This window comes from Phoenix dactylifera, chromosome 2, assembly GCF_009389715.1.
Source record: "Phoenix dactylifera cultivar Barhee BC4 chromosome 2, palm_55x_up_171113_PBpolish2nd_filt_p, whole genome shotgun sequence".
NCBI classification, from domain to species: domain Eukaryota; kingdom Viridiplantae; phylum Streptophyta; class Magnoliopsida; order Arecales; family Arecaceae; genus Phoenix; species Phoenix dactylifera.
The window spans coordinates 11131817-11150125 of record NC_052393.1 but is presented as its reverse complement, the minus strand read 5'-3'; the positions used below and the strand labels follow the sequence as shown (position 1 = coordinate 11150125).

Sequence of the window (18309 nt, the reverse complement as noted above, 5' to 3'; positions counted from 1 at the left end):
ATTGTGTAATTTTTTTGTACTTTTGATGTAGGGATTTGTGCCATTGTTAATTCAGTGTACCGCGCCATCTTTCCAAAGCCAGGGCTGGCTTCGGTTAGCCAACCGCCAGAGAGAGAGAGAGAGAGAGAGAGAGAGAGAGAGAGAGAGCGCTAACTTTGGAGAACAACATATGCCACCCGTTTATTTATCTGACCTGGTATGCATGTTTTTTTGATAGAATATTGCATTCATTCATCAGCAAAACTTTTCATTTAACAATCAAGAAAGCAGCTAACATATTGGACTTACTGCCTATTCCATAATAGAGATCTCTAAACTATCCAAATTGCCTATGAAATATTTCTATTTTTTTGGTAGATTGTCTGCTCACACTAATCTCACATGAGTACAACCAACTGAATCACTAGAAAAAATACTACACAGTGGCGGAGAAGCAGAAGCATGCCTAATTCAAAATATCTCTCCAGAATGGTAGGCAGCAAAAGAGGCGTCCCAGTCAGCAGCTCTGTTCACCTCACGAAATACATGCACCACCTGAAAAGCACAACACTCCCTCAGCAGTCGCCAGATGTCGCATAGTAGCGAGTGCTCAGCCCCTCGCCCCGCCTCCAGGATGTACTCAATCACCTCGGTTGAGTCCCCCGGTATGTATATTTTTGAACACGCTTAAACTTAGACTAATTAAACCCATACAAATCAACCAGACAATAAAGCTGTTAATTGATTTAAACAGTATGAGCTTGGCTGCAATTAAGCTCAAATCGTGCTCACTTTGACTGTAACCAGACAAAATCTCAATCTGGTTCATGGGTTCGATGTTAATTTCAAACTTAGCTGAAAAAAAAGGACTAATATCAGGTAATTAACCTCAATAAGACCAAAAAGAGGTACAAAACATGGTATATAGCTGGTAAGTAATTGGATTCTGATGACTAATCTTTTGCCTTCGGTTTCTTTATAACTTCATAATCTTAATGAAGTCAAGCGCAACCTTTGCTCCTCCTTTTCTAGAAAGAAAGCCTTTTGCCCTTGGTTTGATTCAGGAATGTTGAAAGAGAACAGTCAAAGTCCGGAAATATCCTTCAATCTTAATGAAAGCTAAAACAAAGCTCCTATTGAAGCTTTAGCTGAGCCTAAACGAAGCTTGATTCAAGCATGTTTCAAGCTCAAGTTAATTTTAACTCATCGTTAGGTTATCGAGTTTATCAAATCAAGATTGTGTATGCTTTGATTTAAACTAAGCTTGAATTAATTTCGATCAAGATAGATACCAAACTTCATGCTTGAAAATTATTTCAAACCGAGCTTGATCAAAGTCAAGCCCAATTAAACTTGGGTCAACTATAATCTACTGTACAGGCATTCAGTCATGTGATAAAACACAAGCCTTTTATGTTATAAATATTTATACTTCTGAATGTCAACCAGCCATGAAAAGGCCACCGAAAAGCATTAAAAGGCAGCATTGACACTCGTCTTAAACCAACAAGTCTTCCTCGATACTAGCAGGCAAACCCTCAAGTTACTAGGTTGCGTCTTGAAGCCGGAAGCAACCATCATCACCTAGACATAGTATCCTTTGTAGTATGCAAATTGTATTACAGAATACTGTACGATTATTCTTAACGATGCACCATATGCAGCACATAATATTGCTTTGTTTGACATTCCATCCATCTTCTTCTGATGATAGCCATCAAGTACGATATAGTGTTTGAGGTGCACTCTTTACACTACAGGGATCCGTGCTCCATTACCTATGCTCTAGTGGCAGCATGAGGCTTAAGCAAAGTTTTTTTAATACCCTTCAATTGATGGAAAGCATCACGTATGGTAATCCGAGCCTCAGCTGATTCTATGGCACAAGATAGTCCGACACCGACCATTGAGACCAAGCACTCGGCTTGTTTCTCTGGGCTTATCTGCCGTCCTTCGTAGCCAATGACATTAACGATGAGATTAGCATCTGTGACTTCCATCGTGTGGCTTGGGAAGGCAGCCCGTACCCATTTCTCCAAGTTCAAGCCTCCCTCGAAGCCTTCGTCTGTGGGGCTTTTTGCTGTAAGAAGTTCCAAGAGAAGGACGCCAAAACTGTATACATCGCCTTTGGTTGATGGCTTCCCACCGAACCCATACTCTGCATACGATTCCAAAGTTGCAAATTATCATGATCAGCGAAGAAAAGTTCCATTAAAATGCTAAAATATATTCACTTTCTGAAGAGAATTTTATCATATAAAAAAGGGATACTTAATTATTGAAATTGTAGAAAGTTGATGAATTTGTAGATGCTGGGTATCTATTTCTTCTGAGAACATTGTCCTTGATATGTGTGCATCCACTACCAATACTAGCAAGATGAAGCAATGTTTGCATTCATTTAAGGAATATGTAGTCAATAAGAAAAAAAAGTTTTGGAGTACAGAGATTTGGAGCACCCAACTTGAATAAACACTATCGGAATTGAATCATACCTAAGGCCTCGGTTAGGGTAACTACTGGTTAGACATGCAGATGAATATAGACTATACGATTTCCATTTTTAAAAAAAAGAATATAAACTATATGATCTCTTTTGGTAACTTTTCTTGGACAATCATAATCAATTTCTATATACTTGAAAGATCAGAGAATGTTATTTTATAGCTAACGACCACTACCTCATGTACTTATACAGATTGGCACGTTTAGAGAACAAGAAATCAAAAAATCGGTCTATAAGTATAGAGAAAGATCCAGTCGTGATCGGATGACAAAGAAAGCTATCATAAATCCGGTGACTGATAGTTATATGTAGCAATATAGATTTTATATATATATATATATATATATATATATATATATATATATATATATATATAGTCTTGAAACGGTATTATAATAATACTTTAAGCAACCTTTTTAATGGGAGATCGCATTCCAGTCCAGTGACCGAAACTTGAGAGAGAGAGAGAGAGAGAGAGAGACCTGGTGGTATGTACCCAATAGACCCTCGGAGCCTATTTGTGCTGGTAGTGGAGTCCTGCCCTTCAGGCTTATCAAGCAGCAACTTGGCCAACCCAAAGTCCCCCACCTTTGCAGTCATTTCCTCGTCCAAAAGCACGTTGCTTGGCTTAAGATCACAGTGCACCACCTGAGCCTCACAGTCATTATGCAAGTAGTCCATGGCACTCGCAACATCAATAGCAACTGTTAGCCTCTCAATAACACTCAGCCCACCACCACCTTCATGCCTTCTCCTGCCTCTAATCCAATCCTCCAGGCTTCCATTTCCCATGAACTCGTACACCAGAGCCAGGAAGTCGTTGTTTCCAAAGTCCAAGCTAGAACACAATGTCACCAACTTCACAAGATTCCGGTGCCTCGCATTCCTCAGAGCTTCACATTCAGCTACGAAGCTCTTCCAAGCCCCGCTAGTCGCGAGATTTAGTACCTTGATTGCAGCTGTCATTCCATCTCTCAGGACACCTTTGTACACAGAACCGAAGCTACCGGTGCCAATGAGATATCTTGGATCAAAATTCTCGGTCGCTCGATGGAGCTCCTCATAAGAGACCACTCGGTGCTGCGCCTTAATTGAGTCCGCCGTGGTTACCTTGGCATCGATTTGTTTTTTCCTGATAAAGAACACCCAATACAGCACCACAAGGAGGAATAACACAAAAGCAGCTGAAGCCACAAGTATGACGAGAAGTGCTTTTGAAATGTTTCGACTAGAGGAATGAGGGCACAAAGATGACATGCAAAGCTTAGGATTTCCTTCGAGATGAACAGCAGAGAGGTTCAGGAAGATGCCTTCATTCGGTATCTCTCCTTCGAGATTGTTCAGGGAGAGGTTCAAGAACTGAAGTGACCGAAGTTTTCCCATACTTTCCGGTATAGACCCTGACAGTTTGTTGGAAGAGAGGTCCAGACTCTGCAAGCCTTTCAAGTTGCCTATTGTATTAGGAATAAGGCCGGTGAAAGAGTTATCGGACATGGAAAGAACTTCCATGCTCCTGCAGTTACCGATCGAGTCGGAAATTTTTCCAGATAGCAAATTATTTGAGAGGTCGAGTGCAATGAGGTTTTCTAATCCTCCAATGTCATCGGGCAGGGGCCCTGTCAAAAAGTTATTGGATAGATTCATGAGAGAATTGAGACTCGTGAGGGTGAATGGTTCCCTAGGTATGCTTCCATTGAGCCTGTTGGTCGACAGGTCCAATGACAGTAACTTCTGGAACTCACTGAATGTGGCTGGAATCGTTCCCTCCAATTCATTTCCATACAATTCAAGGTGGATGAGCATACTTAAGTTTCCAAAGGCTGCTGGAATTTCCCCTAGGAGTTTATTTCCAGCCAAACCCAAAATCCTTAGCTCCTTAAGCCGGCCAATCTCAGCCGGAATCTCTCCAGAGATCAAGTTGTGGCTCATATTTAGCAAGGTTAGCTTAGTAAGCTTACCTATGGATGCTGGAATGCTACCATATATCCGATTCCCGCCCATATATAATTTTGAAAGACTGGTGGAGAGATTGCCGACAGAGTCTGGGATCACACCTTCAAGATGATTCTCATCGATGGCAAGATATGCAAGTTTGGAGCTGTTGGTCAAGGAGGTAATGAGATCTAGCCCGCTGCTACCCGAGGAAACAAAAAAGTTAAAACCGATGTTATACATGATGAGATCATGGAGAGTGCCTAGCCCAGGAGGCACTGACCCAACAAGAAAATTATGGGACATTCTAATGCTCTGAATCTTGGTGATGTTGTGCAGTGATGGTGGATATTGCCCGGTGAACTTATTAAAGCAGAAGTGAAAGACCAAGAGTTTAGGAAGCCTAAAGCCAAGATCACTCGGAAATTCGCCATGCAGCTCATTTGATGCGAAAGCAAAAGTTTCTAGCGAGGAAATATTGTACAAAACTGGTGGGACAGTACCTGTGAGCTTATTTACCGATATCTGTAATTCCTGAAGATTTTGAAGGCGGCCTAAGTCGCTTGGAATTGGTCCACTAAGATTGTTGGTGCCCAAGTTCAGAGTGGTGAGGGACGACAGGTTTCCAATAGATGGTGGGATATTTCCCGTAAGAAGATTTTGGCCTAGTTTCAGGACTCGAAGCTCGGAAAGCAGTCCGAGATCAGTGGGAATTTTACCGTAGATTGTATTCAAGGCCAAGTCGAGGGTGTTGAGATTGGAGCACTTGCTTATGTTTGGAGGGATGGCACCTCCAATGAGGTTCGAACTTGCGTTCAGGATTTGCAAGCGAGCCAGATTACCTAACTGGTCAGGAAGGTCGCCAGTGAAATGGTTGTCTTGTAGGTAGAGAAACTGAAGAGCAGAGAGATTGCCTATGTGAGGGCTAATGGAACCACTCAACCCAAGACCTTTTAGATCCAAGGTAGAGACTCTGCGTTTGTTGTTGCAGAGAACTCTGCTCCATTGGCATACCGTAGTGCTATCGTTCCACGAAGACAGAACATCAGATGGATCGCTGGTTATAAGAGTTTTGAAAGATAGCAGAGCCTCCTGGTCTGTGATGTTGCTAAGAGAGGAGGATTCCACAAATATGGAAGGGAATGGAGGACGCATGAGCAGAACTAAAGCTAAAGTGGAAACGGAAAGCCCAAGAGAGACATCCATATGCTTTACTAAATGAAACAGAGGCTAGTGAAACAAAGTGATGGGAGTTGGTGGTGTGAATTTGTGAAAAGAGAAACAATGGAGCAATATATAGCGTGATGGACCTGGTAGCTGATGGCCTGGCACGCCTTCCCGGTAGACCCTTTCAATGCTGTGGAACTTATCTTGCCCTCGCTGTGTCCTTAGGCATTTATTGCAGTTCGATTTTTTTGATGGCTTGGGTTGGTGATCGTTAGCCACCAGAGACATTTCCTGATTTCCTGTGACAATCTTTGGTCGCTGGTAATACCCTAGTTTGGCCGCCGAGTATTTGCGTGTAGATCTCATCTAGTAGTTACAATCATCGAATCCTTTTTTTCTTCCCTGCATATGCAAGGAATACAAGTGTCTATGATCAGTTGTTGAATTTTCCTTTCCTTCTTTTTTTTCTTTGGATGTGAAATTGAATCTGAGTCTTCAAATGATGGTTGCTAGGAGTTTGGCTGTCTTGAAGCTTTGAGATTGTTTTCACATGGAGGCAAGCTGTTTAAGAGTTTGCATAATTAAATTTAAGGACATTATTCTTCGGCTGAATTTTCCTATTAAGCACGACAAGCACTCTTTGTTGTCGCTTGTAGAAAATTTTGTAATGTGTCCACTTCCATTTGATTTTAGACCGAAGTCCAGAAAGTGATTGTAACCCTACAGAAGGACTGAAATTGTCGCCGGCACCTGGTCAAAGATTTAAAACAGAGTGGTCCCACGTCATTGCGTGTTGGAAATATTTCCAAATGCACTGGATGCCGATTAGGATTCGCTCCTGGCGACATCCCAATTGTTCGATCAAACAACTTCCTACATGAAAATCTAAGCTTTCACAAAGCCGAACGCAAGGCAGAACAATGGAGACTGGGAAGACATTCGGCTGAAATTCCAGATCACGAGATTTCACACCTCCATCCTCCCCATCCTAAATCTTCGGCTGAAATTCAAATAGAGATAATAAATTTCATAAATAGGAAAGATACCAAAATATACCCCCCCCCCCCCCCCCCCCCCCCCCCCCCCCTTAAGTATATTCTCAAATGTTTCAATTATTAGAGTTTTTTAAAGTCCAAATGTGTAAACTTGCATTTTTGAGAGCCATCATTTTCTTGGATCAAATTAGATAATATTATGTGGTTTGATTTGATTTGACAAGCCATTCCAACCGTCTTCACAGTCAAAGCCTATCCTTCCTCCTCTCCTCTTCCTCGTTGAGGGCAAAGTTGTGGCAGTTGCCGTCAAAAGGAGAGGAAGAGGTCTTAAGGGTGATGGGCCATTAAAAAATGTGAAAGGTACTTTTGTCCTAAAACTATTTTATGCTATCATGTCATAGTTACGTGCTACCACCATTTTATTAATACAAACGGACGAAAAAATTATTTTAAAATAATTTAGAAATTTAAAGCATTGGCCCATCAAAGTTGGGGAGGTTCCATTATAATTTTTCCATTTTTTATTAAAATAGAGAGAGTTTGGACTTTGCGGCCATTTCTGACGTCGGGCGCGACCACGTCCTCGTTGAGTGAGTCTGGTCTGGGAGAAATTATTCTCCGCACCACGTGCATCATGTTACAAATAGTGCAACCAATCATAACCAATCATCTCTATAAACTTTATTTATCTTTTATATATATATATATATATTTATATATGTATACATATATATTACAACGGCCGCTCATACTACTCTCACATGAGCACAGCCAGCTATATCACTATCAACAAAACTACACAAAGCAGAAGAAATAGAGGACTACGGAATCCACAGACAATCTATAGAATGATGAGCAATAAATGAGGCGATCCAATCCGCAGCTTGGGTCGCCTCTCAAACCCGGAACATCATTATATGAACGAGCGAATTGCCAATTTTAATGAAAACCTAGCTAATTTAACCTAGCTCTTATTGGGTCAATTGCATCTTCCATCCATTCATAAGATCAGTCTGGAGTGGTGATTGGCTCACGTGTTTTTGCTCCGATCCAGTTATAACAATAATAACCGTTATAAGGGCCCTCGTAATTGATTTGGCCGCTAATGTTAAAACAATAACATGAAAAAAATATAACAGTTATTATTTTTATTATTTTCTTTTATTTCCCAACATAATGGACCATTATAATATAAATTATGGGCATTACTTTTACGTGTACATGCTTATAATAAAATTATATTTTCAAAATTCAATTTTTAATCTCAAAATTCTCTCCAAAAATACCATTGTAAGGGCGGTTATAACAGATTTGGGCACCTTATAGTTTGTTATCAAGATAAATAACATGAAAATATAACAATTGTAATTTTTATTGTTCCCTTGGTTTTCCATCGAAATGCACCATTACAACAAAAATAACAGTCATTATTTTTACATGTACCTTCTTTTAACTAAAATACTATTTTCAAAATTTACATTTTGTCTCAAAATTCTCTACAAAAATGATTGTGCAGTTCAAAAACAATATTATTTTTCCTAATTAAAAGTGAAAGAAAAGTTAATATTGTTATAATGGCTGTTATTTCGATGATCATTTTAATGCTAAAAATTTTAAAATAATTAATGTCAATTGTAAGTTTTATAATGATTAAGTTCTCATTTGGCAGAGCGGTTGGCATGCAGTAGAGTTTTTATAAAAAGCTATTTGTTGTTTAGTAACTAAATTTCTAAAGCATTGTGAAACTTTAATATGTATTTGGTAAACAAATTGAGAAAGTACATTTGGTATGATAAAATAACCATAAAAAACATTGCATAGTATTATACGACAGAGTATAATAAAATATAATATATATTAATACATATATAATATAATATAAATATAATGTAATATAATATTATTATAATATAGTAATATAATATTGTATACTATAGAATAATAATATAACATAATTTGATATTATATAACATAACATATCAATGTATTATGATATAATGTAATATAATATAATATTTATAATATAATACCATAATAAAGGTATAAAATATTATAATTATTATCATTATATATTAATATTTTATTAATATAATATTTTTAGGAACTAATTTTTGTAATTATAATATTTTATTGTGGGTATTTTGGTTCAAAAAAAAAATTTAAATCAAAATAGCTTTTCGACGCATGCTAAAATTGCTTTTTCGAAGAAACTCCATTTTGAAGCTTCTCCCAAAAAGCTATTTTAGCTTTCTCGCAAAACTAAAATAACTTTCCGATTTTTTTACCAAATATCCGTATTCCATCTAAAAGTATTTCTAGAGGGTGAGAAAGTGCTTTCTGACCCTAGATATTGGTATTAATAGTGTTGTTGGCGGCGGCAGTGGTGGTGATGGTATGATCTATATTAATTATCAAAGAAATTGATCTTTGAGCATCAGACATTGCATGCGATCGTATGTATGTTGTTGGCTCCCCTGCTTGTCATGGGCTGTGCATTTACCGTGGGCTCTTTAGCAAATTACATGCTCCTTCCTGTTGGCAAACGCTCAGATTACTACTTTCCATGTCAATCCACTGGACTGTGACCAGTTGGACTGGCCCGGCCCATATATTTCCATGTCAATCTTCTGGACGCTGACCAGTTGGAGTAGCCCGGCCCATATAAACTGAACTTTGGGAATACGTGGGATTGAAGTGCATGACCGAATGTGCAGGTGCAACATCTTTTTTTTAAAAAAAAAAACACACACACACACACACCCCATCACGGAGGAAACGAGGGATACCATATTAATCTAAGAGAAGGGGAAGGAAAAGGGAAAAAAAGCCTATAAAAGAGCAAGCCACTTCCTCAAATAGCAGGAAGCAGATTAAAAATACTATTACTTATCTCCAATTGGTCTTCGGTCTACCAGTCCCTTCCGAGGAGTTGGCAATGTGACCCTCCCATCAATTATTCTTTGTGGGAAAAAAAAAAGAAAAGAGTGTAAGCTTCGATAGGCAATAGGAATAGTGAATTATATTTAGACATATATTACTGATCCCATATTTGCATACATATTTTCTAGATTCAAATATAATTTTGCATCTCCAAGCATGCAATATGCATCTCAATTCTCAGAGCAGATCAAATAGCAGCCACAAAAGTGAAAGCTGCATTCGCTTCTTTAACAACTTTTGAAGGGTATGCATAAGAAGACCATATTTGTCAAGTAATTACCCGAAAAGTAATGTTTTGTGCATCCATTTCATACATACAAGAAGTTTCTTCTAGCACAGGGCACGTAGGGACTCATATAATTAGCTCACAAAATTTGGTACAATATGCTGTCAATGGTCGAATTTCAATCCGCAAAACTAACATTATATGGTTCATTGATATTTTTCTTGTGCTTCCAGAAGTCCTAAAGCATTTCTTTTCTCTCTCTCTCTCCTCTTCTTCTTTTTTTTGTGCTGCTAGAGCGGGTGCGTCATACTATATAAGTACGAATACCAAAAAAAAAAAAAAAATCTGAAAACAAAACATCACGGAATGTCCTAGATGGCTCCCGTTCTCGTTCCACTACAAATCTCAGAGATAACCGACATTCACCAAAGATCCAAGCGTTTCTGGCCAGCCAAATCTAATAAGCAATATAGGGCGCTGCTGGAGCTACCCGACCAATGCTGGATGACCTGCTAGGTCTCTCTCTCTCTCTCTCTCTCTCTCTCTCTCTCTCTCAATGCGGCATTTGCTCGAGTGGTTTGCAACAAGAGTCTCTGGGGCAAATTCTGCTGCCTTCGGTTTCCCAAGCTTTGGCCTTTTCGGGAGGTGACCTCTTCGCTCGTAAAAGCTCTTCTTCCCCTGACTCGGGCCACTCGGCATTATTAGAACCTTGAAGCAGGGGAGCCGCCCGCTTTATAAATAGCAAAGCAACAAAGTAGCGCCCACACATCGTACGTAAGCCATAAAACGGGCAGCCGTGGTCCTCCTCCCAACCCCTCCCCCTTCCCATGTGCGCATGCAGCAACAAAAGGCCGGCACGGGATAAGGCCTGCCATTTCCGTTCGCAATTTTTTTGAACCTTTCCGAGCCCTGCTGCCCTCGGTGCCCAGTCGGTCAGCAATCGATTTTAGCTCTATGTGGCCATACAAACCTTAGAAGGTATTCCTCTCGTTTCTCTGTTTTTCCTTGGCTGATTTGTTTGGCAGTGATCGCAGGCTTCTCTCTCGTGAGCAAAGGTAAGTGAGATCATACCTTTGATCTGCAGGCCGCCAGGCATGTCACGAGGATTTTGTGGTGGTCTCTGCTCACAGCCTGACCCTATAGCTTGTATGGGTCCTGCTTGCGCCCTCTGCTCATAAAGTTGAAGTTGGTATTGGGACTGCAGGCCAACCACCTTCATATGTTTTCTCCAAGGGAGTCCATCTTAATGGCCTACTATTTTCTATCACCACTTCGAGAAAAAAGATCCAGCCTGATTATTTAATGTTAATTATGTTAGCAATAATTCAACTTGAGGAACAGCTTACGGCTAGTCTAGGGCCGGAAACTATGTAATCCGACAGTTGGCTTATGCACATAATATCCTTGACAACTAGACATATAATGCAGCAGCGACCTCATCTTCATGACATCCTATACTTGTGAGAGTTGGATGCCTGAAGATATGACGCTTGGGTTCCAACAACTCTAATACCTTTATCTCACCGAGGAAAGAAATGCTAGAGCAACAAGCCTCGGCGTGAGATTGGACAGTCAAATTAGAATTTGGATTTGGGCGCACGGATGATCAAATGTCTTTCAACGGAGGAAACGGTTGCTACCGAGTGATGCAAATCGCGTTCGCTGGTGCAACGCTTTCCTTTGAATGAGCAGCAGAGGAGAGTAGCCCTGACAAGTGGAGCCCACTCTAAGCCTTGGATCATTAGAAAATGGTACATGGCACTATGCCACGAATGATTGTGTCTCAGAGGCGTTGCCATTACGGTCGCGGATTCTAGTGATCGATTTCAGACTTGCCCATCTCCACCCCTTTACATTTCATTTGCGGTGCTTAACCCTCGAAGCAAGCTTGCAACCGCTTTTTAGTCTTTTCTACGTAATATGAGTAGAGGACAAAGCGAAACAACTTGGTAGATTTTTTTCTCTCACTATATCTATCTCTCTATCTATCTATCAAGCCAAGCCCCTTTAAATAAAACCATCAAACACGCAAAGTCTCTCTGCACTCCGCCTAGAGACCAACTCAAACACCATGCCGTCTCCCATCCAAACGGAAGCCGTTCTCCACTCCCCTCCGCCCCACCCCTCCTCCCCGCCTTCTTCTCCGTCCAACAAGTGGGCCCCGTACTCGAGTGCCAAGGACTTCGACACCAACATGGCCACCATCCTCGTCGTCCTCGTCTGCGCCACCATCCTGGCCTTCTCCCTCCACGCCGCCGCCCGCTGCCTCCTCAGCCGCTGCCTCCGCCGCCGCCGTCACGACGACCACCACGAAACGCCGGCGGACGAGAAGGGGAAGTCCGGAAGCGAGACGGCGGCGCTGGCGGAGGCGCTGCCGTCGGTGGTATACACGGCGGAGACGAGGCTGGCCGGGGCGGAGGCGGAGTGCGCCATCTGTTTGGCGGAGTTCGCCGAGGGGGAGCACGTCCGGGTGCTGCCCGCCTGCAACCACGGCTTCCACGTCAAGTGCGTCCAAGCCTGGCTCGCCTCCCGCCCCTCCTGCCCCACCTGCCGCGCCACCGTCGCCGCCGGCGACCTTCTGGAGGAGCCTTGAGAACCTGGGAAACGAATCCAAGAAACCACGCATGTCGAGAGGAACCGCTATGTACGAGCGGAGCGCCTTTTTTTTTTCTTTTTCTTTTTGCGTTTTCTTTTCCTACTAATTCCTCTAGTACCCGTTATTAAGTTTTATTGCCGGTGTGAAGGGTATTCTGTCCTAGAGGTAAGGCGTACCACTTTTATATATGAAAAAAGAAGTGGAAATGTGGAATATAGTTTCTTCCTCGAGGAAAAGTTGTATCCACTTTTTTTTGTCTAAGTAATTATTTTGGTTAAGATTTTGGCTAATAATTATTCTGCGACATGGGACCTTCTGAATTTTAATTGTTGTGGCGTTTCCCGGTGCTACAATTCGGAAGTTTGGGAAGCTTTGGGCTTTGGGTGAGCGTGAAGGTTGGTCAGAGGTGACACGAGTTGTTGTTTCCGGAAGCGTGTCAGGACGTGGCGACAGAGGCAGGTGGTGGGGAGGAGGCGGTGTCAGGTGGGCCGCGTACCTTTCAGGATCCCGAGGGAGGAGTTCAGTGATTCGAGAGGCGAGACGGTGGGGCTTGGCATCTCCTTTCAACGGTCGGTAGCTCGCGGAGCGGGCGCCACCCCCGCCCCTCCAAATTCGCGCAAGATGGATCGTGCGCGGCTTTTGATGCTCGCCAATTTTGCCAGAGAGCTTGGTTGAGTCGCCATCTTGGCCCTCGGAGGCTTGGACCAGAAAACGTGCATGAGTGCTACTTGCTCATCTCTGTACATTTTTGAAGTTTGTATTGTGTATGATAGCTATGTGTCTTTGGTTGACCGATGGTCTTGAACACACTAGCTTTATTCTTTTTATCCTTGAATACCATAGCAAAATCCATGTCAGAAGGTAATACCATCAACAAACTTGAACTTGTGGAATGATGCCATTTGATGTGTGTTTAGTTCTACATCGGTTGGATAGATCTTGAATACTTATACAGAATTAAAGAACCCAAATAACACCTGGATGAAGTTCTAAATTGTTACAAATATTATTAGAGAAGATCCGGTTCATAACTTATGTAAACTAGAGAACACTGCAGCACAAATTTATTGGAGCTGATTACCGGCCGATCATGATATTTGTGATTAGATTTGAATGAAATTGAACCTCTAGATTATAGTATCTTAAAAATCTTGAATTAAAAAGGATCCTGTTACCCTCTAATGCCTCGTACCTTGTCTCTTTAATCCTTGCCATGGTACTGGTTGGATAAGTTCCCTAAACTAGTCCTCCGCATGTAAAAGAGAATAAAGGGATTTTCCTTGCATCCTTGCTGCTTTTATTATCGGATAGTGATGGAGCCTTGCCTGCAATCCCTTCCCGACTATTTTATGATCTTTTTGTCACTATTTTGTTATAAAAAAAGGAAGGAATCTCTTCGCGTCTGTTCGACGACATCACTTTTGTAGCCTCGCATTATCTCTGATGTCCTCCCGGTCAGCCCACCCACCAGGCTCAAATTTGGTTAAAAACTTCTTCAGTCCACTTGTAAAGAAATCAATATGAGCCCAACGTAGGATTAGGTCGCATTGGGATTCTAAAAATATATTGGTCTTAGATGCCATGATCTTGAAACAATGCTTTAGATATTATTTTACAACAACTCAGCTTCATTGTTAGTTTGAACAATCTTGACCTGATATTGGAACTATTTTTAAAAAATATTTGAGATAAGAAAATGTTTCAGGTTTACATTTTATTAGAATACCCTGGTATAAGGAAGTGTGATACCCTCCCCAAATAGCATAACATATCAAACAAAAAGAAATATAACATTTATAATTCTAGGTAAGTGCAAAAGGAGTTCTAAAATGTTTAGTTAACACACATGGTTCATAAAGTAAGGCTCTGTTTGGGGGAGCTGTTGGCAGTAGAGCTGTTGGAAGTAGAGCTGTCTGAAGTAGAGCTGTTATAAAAAGCTGTTTGTTGTTTGGTAACTATATTTTTAAAGTGCTGTGGCACTTTAACATAGGTTTGGTAAACAAACTGAGAAAGTACTTTTATATGATAAAATTACTATAAAGGACATTGCATAGTATTATACAATAGAGCATGATAAAACATAACATATATTAATATATAATATACGATATAGTTTAATATTACTATAATATAAAATATTATTATTATAATATAGTAATATGATATTGCATAGCATAGCATAATGGTAATATAATTATTAGAATAAATTAATTTTCTATAACATAACATAATATTAAATTATTTAACATAACATATTAATGTATTATGATATAATATAATATATATTATGTTTATAGTATAATACAATAATAAAGGTATAAAATATTATAATTATTAGTATTAATTAATTTCTCATAATATAACATAATATTAAATTATTTAAAATAACATATTAATGTATTATGATATAAGGTAATATAATATAATATGTATAGTATAATACAATAATAAAGGTATAAAATAATATATTATTAGTATAAATTAATTTTTTATAATATAACATAATATTAAATTATTTAAGATTACATATTAATGTATTATGATATAATGTAATATAATAATATACTTATAGTATAATATAATAATAAATAACCATTTATCTGTTTAATAGATTATCTCTTTACTTAACTATTTGCAATGGCGACAAATTCACTGTACTTATCAATATCATAAGGATCAGATTATTTGCCACTCACTCATTATTTTTCTTTATATTTATTTATTTATACGTTCATTCGTATATATATTTTTATTTATGCATTTATTTATTTATTATTTTATCCATTGAAATATATTTATTTATTATCTAATTTATTTATTCATTCATTCATTCATTTATATAAATATTTATTTATACATTTATTTATTTATTTATTCTTTTATTTTATTTTATTTTCTTTTATTTTATTTCCTTTTCTTCTTTTTTTTTTCTTTTCTTTTTTTCTTCTCTTCTTCTCCTTCCTTCCTCTGCCCCCTTCTCCGTAGCACCGGAAGGGGGCCAGGCCGCGGCGGCCGCCGGAGGGGGCCGGGCCGAGGCCGGCGGCAGTCTCGGTGGCCGACGGCGCTGAAGGGGGTGCAGCACTACGGCGGCGGGGGAGCGGGACGGGGTGCCGCGGTGGGGGAGAGAGACGGGGTGCAGCGGCGGGGGAGAGGGAGGAGGTGCGGCGGGGGAGAGGGAGGGGGTGCGGCTCTGCAGCGGTAGGGGAGAGGGAGGGGGTGCGGCGGCGGGGGAGAGGGAGGCACTGCCGCTGCGGTGGGGGAGAGGGAGGGGGTGCGGCGGCGGGGCACTGCAGCGGCGGGGGAGAGGGAGGGGGTGCCGCGGCGGGGGAGAGGGAGGCACTGCAGCGGCGGCGAGGGAGAGGGAGGCGGCAGCGGCGGCGAGGGAGAGGGAGGCGGCAGCGGCGGCGGCGGTGCGGGGGGAGGGGTGGGGGTGCTGGTGGGTTGGGAGAGGAACAGGGCGGGGGGGAGGGGGGGGTTTGGGGCAGGTCGGTTGGGAGAGGAACAGGTGGTACAACGAGATTTTGGGGGGAGGAATTTTTTTTTTACATGGGGGTATTTTGGTCAAAAATACAGCTTTCCGAAAAAGCTGAAAACAGCATTTTCCGAAAGCTCCAAATTGGAGCTTCCCCCCAAAAGCTGTTTTCAGCTTCCCGCAAAAGCTGAAACAGTTTTTCAAAAAATTTACCAAACACCATTTTTTAGCTAAAAGTACTTTTGGAGGGCCAGAAAGTGCTTTTTGGCCCTCCAAAAGCTCCCCAAACAGGGCCTAAATCATCATGAACTAAAATATCAAAAAAGGAAGGCAAAGTACTTGATGTTCGACCATGCTAGGGATGCCCGGTCTCCGATGCTATAATTCCATGACGTGACTTTCGATTGCAGGTGAGACAGATTGTGTGGCTGGATTGCTGCTATAGTTGGTGGAGAGTTGGTAGAGCCCATCTTTGACTCCACTGTTTTAAATCAGTTGCTTCTTGGTCAGATCCTCGAAAACACGATGAGGAAGAGCATAAGCATCAATGAGTAGGCTAACTGTAGATTGTAGCTAAAAGATGGGACATGAAGAATGTCACTCAAGTTGAATTTATCTATCAAGTTATATATGTCAAAATGTGTGATATAAGTTGTAGAGCTATTTGCTAACAGCTTTTGAATTGTGGAACATTTTCCGTGATGTAAGGATAAGGTGGGTGCTATATGTGTGTTAAGAAGCAAACTGGTGAAGTTTATGGAAGGAATAGAGTTTCAAAATTGATAGCTGTTGATGGTACGAAATGGCATGATGGTTGCACTTGCATTGGAGAAGTTGCCATGAGATTGCTATACATGTTTCAAACTAGAAGCACGACCGAAGCTATGTTCGTAGTTTGATGCTCCAGCAAATGTAAGAGATTTCTTTTGTTGCAAGCAACTATTATGTTTGGCTTCTAGGTAATGTGGTGGATAACCCATGATGGTCCAGTAATTCATTTTGCTTTGGTCGATACCGCTACACTTTTTTTTTTTGTGTGTACACATTAGCGACCTACACACACCGAATGTGAGTATAGCCCATAGAGTCAGAACGAAGCAGAAAATGCAAACGAGATGGGATAGAGTCATGACTAGACTATCCGAGACAATACCACCATGCCGCTACACTCTTAACAAATAGATTTGGGACGTCGATCAATTAGTCAAGATTGTCATAGCTTTGAATTGCTATCCATATTGGTAGCTAGGGTTGCAATGTCAACACTTAAGTCTTGGGAAATGTGAGTGCCCTCCTGCTACTCCTAAAGATCAAAGAATATAGTTTACTAATATTTGGCATAGGCTCCATTGGTAAGATTTGGGTGCGAATATGATTAGAAGATTCATTCAATCCTACTAAAAATTTATAAACCTGACAACCACAAAAGACTATCCTTGTTATATGGTGACATGCTTTTTTTTTAATTGATAATTTTTGGGGACCATTCTCTCGAGAAAAATAATCTTCAAGATTTGTGCACAACTCTTAAACGAACTCGATATAAGGAATACTATCAGCAAGATCTCTACTGGGTAACCAAGACAAAACCATATAGTTCTGCCGTTTCCATACCTTGATAGTAGAGTTATGTGAAGCTGGTTTGGATAAAGGTGCATCTACAAAATATAACTTAATTTTTGGTCTAAAGGTTCTTTTGGTTCCAGTATCTCAAATTATAGGATAATTTGATGATTCTTGAAAATCAATTATCTGAAAAAAAGATTGCGAGGGAAAATAAATTTTACTATATTTGATTGGTAGAAAAATTACTCCAGAAAATTGTACTGAAAAAAGATTATTATGTTTGATTGAATGTAATCTTATATGAGAATATTGCTAAATTTTCAACAATGCTCTTGAATAAATAGTTCAAGTAATGATATTATTTGTTCCATCTACTTGTTAGCCATCTATGGCCCACTTATATGAAGACTTTCAATTTAGGCTATATTGAACATTGAAATATATTTACATGAGTTGAATAGATATTTTTAAATTAATGATATATACATTAGAAATATATTTCTTATTATAAATAAATTTTAATAGTTAAATACAACCACACTATTAATTGATTAATTTGGAATAAAATAAAATAATTTGATAGAAAATTAGACATTTGGATTTAGCATAATCATATATTGAGCTACCATATATTATACTTTCTAATATAAACCGGTGTTATGTTTTGAGTATAGATTGTTGTGGTATTGACAATATTAAAAGGAGGCATTTGTGGGTTTCGACCAAAAAGATAAAGGCATTTTCATCATGTAAAGATAATTTTAAATTACCTCTACTTGGTAATCTAGCATGAGAAAAAAATATCATCATCTAGTAATAGTTTTTTTTTTAGTAAAATAGGTGTGGGATCCATCATTTATTTTACCATCCCTCTCGTTCTCTTTCCAACCAAACGAATCCTCAGAGTAATAATAACCACACAAGTTTAAG

General features: G+C 39.9%; 2 protein-coding genes across 2 annotated transcripts; one reads left to right on the top strand and one right to left on the bottom strand.

The window, feature by feature from the left end:
- Window positions 1–1372: 1372 nt before the first annotated feature.
- On the bottom strand, window positions 1373–5664 carry LOC103708526 (putative receptor-like protein kinase At3g47110). Its single transcript, XM_008793484.4, has 2 exons — window positions 2968–5664; window positions 1373–2137 (listed from the first exon to the last, which is right to left on the bottom strand). The coding sequence occupies exons 1-2, from the start codon at window positions 5621–5623 to the stop codon at window positions 1758–1760; spliced, it is 3036 nt and encodes a 1011-aa protein (XP_008791706.2). The 5' UTR covers window positions 5624–5664; the 3' UTR covers window positions 1373–1757.
- A 6001-nt stretch (window positions 5665–11665) lies between these two features.
- On the top strand, window positions 11666–13132 carry LOC103708500 (RING-H2 finger protein ATL79-like). The gene has a single exon (XM_008793457.4). It carries the CDS (start codon window positions 11817–11819, stop codon window positions 12336–12338), a length of 522 nt encoding a protein of 173 aa, XP_008791679.1. The 5' UTR covers window positions 11666–11816; the 3' UTR covers window positions 12339–13132.
- Window positions 13133–18309: the final 5177 nt, after the last annotated feature.

What these genes read in the sequence shown, in the direction of transcription:
- LOC103708526 (XM_008793484.4), bottom strand. Translation starts at nt 5,623, where the DNA reads ATGGATGTCTCTCTTGGGCTTTCCGTTTCCACTTTAGCTTTAGTTCTG. An exon ending in TATTGGGTACATACCACCAG is followed by an intron (nt 2,138 to 2,967) that starts GTCTCTCTCTCT and finishes AATCGTATGCAG; the next exon opens with AGTATGGGTTCGGTGGGAAG.
- LOC103708500 (XM_008793457.4), top strand. Translation starts at nt 11,817, where the DNA reads ATGCCGTCTCCCATCCAAACGGAAGCCGTTCTCCACTCCCCTCCGCCC.